The sequence below is a fragment of the Tupaia chinensis genome, unplaced genomic scaffold (assembly GCF_000334495.1).
Source record: "Tupaia chinensis unplaced genomic scaffold, TupChi_1.0 Scaffold000574_1, whole genome shotgun sequence".
Lineage (NCBI taxonomy): Eukaryota > Metazoa > Chordata > Mammalia > Scandentia > Tupaiidae > Tupaia > Tupaia belangeri.
Window position 1 is genome coordinate 2,412,574 of NW_006160088.1, and position 2,300 is coordinate 2,414,873.

The 2,300-nt window shown below is 48.7% G+C and overlaps 1 protein-coding gene across 1 annotated transcript in view; it reads left to right on the top strand.

Annotated features, from left to right (window-relative positions):
* The window catches only part of LOC102476541 (proline-rich protein 23B), a 2,162-nt gene extending 1,320 nt beyond the window's left edge, over positions 1 to 842 (top strand). Inside the window, exon 3 of the mRNA XM_027775571.1 lies at positions 5 to 842. Within this exon, the coding sequence (XP_027631372.1) occupies positions 5 to 661 (657 nt within the window). The 3' untranslated portion in view covers positions 662 to 842. The remainder of the gene's footprint in view (positions 1 to 4) is intronic.
* Positions 843 to 2,300: the final 1,458 nt, after the last annotated feature.

Here is a 2,300-nt window from a genome sequence, read left to right on the forward strand (position 1 = left end):
CGAGCCGGGGGCGGCGCCCGGCCTGGAAGACACGGAGGGAGCCCCGGCCGCTGACGCGCTCACCTCGGTGCTGGTCCTGGCCACAGGCTCTGCCCTGCAGCTGACCCTGGACGACGTCGACCTGCTGCTGGAGCCCTCACCGTCGTCCGTCCTGGAAGTGTCCCTCGACGGGCACACCCTCCTCCTGGTTCCCGAGGTCCTCCTGGGTCCTGTCGACCAACGCTCAGAAGAACACAGCGACCCGCCTGTCCACCTGGACCCGGCCGCTTTCCTGGACGCTCCCGCTGAGGACGTCGTTGTCGTCGTCGAGCACGGATCCTTCGGCGCATCTGTCCCAGAGTTCGCCGCCCCACAGGACGCCGAGATCCACGCGCCCTGGATGGACGCTGCAGCAGGTCTGGCCGCTGGGCTCCTCCCCTCTAGCCCGTCCATCCTGGAGCTCCAGGGCTCCATCCTGGAGCTCGAACTTCTGGCTCCCACTCCGAGTCCAGAGAGACGCTCTCCTCGCTCCATCTTCGACCAGGACATGCACCTTCTGAGGCCCTTCCCTAGCTCCCCTCTCCAGCCTCTGCCTCCCTCTCCGAGTCCAGGTCCCCAGGAGCGCCCAAAGCGCCCTCCTCGCTCTCCGTGCAAGGCCCGGAGACGCCTGTTCTGGGAATGAACTGCCTCCCGCAGTCCCTGCCAGAGGATATTCTGACAGCTGTTGTGTGTGCATTACACAACCCGGAATCGCCAAGCTTGGACTACAGAGAAATGCTTTCTTTTCCACTGGTTGCCCAACCTAGCCTCGAACTCCCGATCCTACTGCCTCAGCCTCCAGAAAAGCTGAGATTACCGGCCCACACCACCACCACCCCTGACTGGAGAGGCTATTCGATGTAGTCTGCATATTTTGATCAGTGGTGGACTACTTCTGGAAAAAGACCGTCTTAACGAAAAGGGACTGCTTGAAATACAGCCTACTTCAGACCCGGATATTACTGCCCAGGTCCTTTTCGTGTAGCAGTTATCCTTCAGCGATTCCATTCCCCTTCGTTTAGCTTCAAACCTTAGCGCTAGCACTTTTTTCTAAACACCCATCCTTTCCCAAGCATCCTACCACTGCACCCTTTTCTCCCTAGTGCGAGGACAGTAGTTACTAAAGTTATTTTGTTTAATAGGCTTTGGCTCTAGTCTGCTGGTTTATGACAACTGTTCTCATCATGGGGAGTTTCCTTACTGAGGGCTTAACCCTTTTGGGGGGATCTAGCTAAAGAGTTGTGTAAGTATAAATATTTGTTATTTATCAAACAAGCCAAACTAGGAAGAACCAGGTTCTTCCTAGAGAACAGTTTCTCATGTCCATTCATTTCTCATGTATTTTTAATGTAATTCTCCTGTCCTGGAAAAGTTTATCATTCTAAGATGCTGTTTTTATAGTTCTAAGATCCCAAGTATATTTATACATTGTTACTAATGTATAGAAATGATTTGTTTCTTATGTTGATCTGGTGTCCAACAAAACTACTGAATTGCTTTTGTGATTTATCTGTAGATTCTCTTGACTGGTTGTTAAAGACAGTATGTAGGTAGAGACTATTGTCGCTTTTGACAAGCCTCTTATGTCTTATTTTTCTTTAATCTTTTGTATTGGATATTACCTCACATCCAGACTGAACAGTACAGTTGATGGGGCACTCCTCTGGGGGCCTCTTGTCTTACACCTTTTGTTAATGAATGCATCAAATTTTACCATAAAGTATAATCTATTATACATAGTTGGAATATAACCCTTATCCTATTGAAAACGTTTTCAGAAGTTAGTTTTCTGATCATGAGAAAGTGTGAGAGTTTTATTTAGCTACGTGGCTACAAATACTATCAAATTATTTTAAATGTAAGCATTTCATTGTTTTTGTGTACACATAAAATACCTTTGGGTAGAATCTTTGGGACATTCAGAAGCCTGGAAAGAGCGGGTAAGATCGAGTTTGGGGTTTCAGGGATTTGACAACGTCGATGCCCTTCTGAGAACCTGAGAAAAGAAAGCGGGGAGGAGAAAGGCAGTAACTCAGGGTCACTTTAAGGTTTGCAATGTTAATTTAAAAAAAATTTTTTTATGCTTGCATAGACAACTTTTTTTTTAAGTGAGCTTCCCAGAAAGTGACAGAGAGGGTAGAAGTGAGAAATCACCCTCCAAGGGGGGTGGCCACATGGCAGTCCCTTCTCCATTCTGCTCAGGATTTGGGGCACATATGCACCTGGCATGTTTTTCAAGACATCAGGTCCAGGACTTCAACCATGAATTCGGCCCTGTGGGA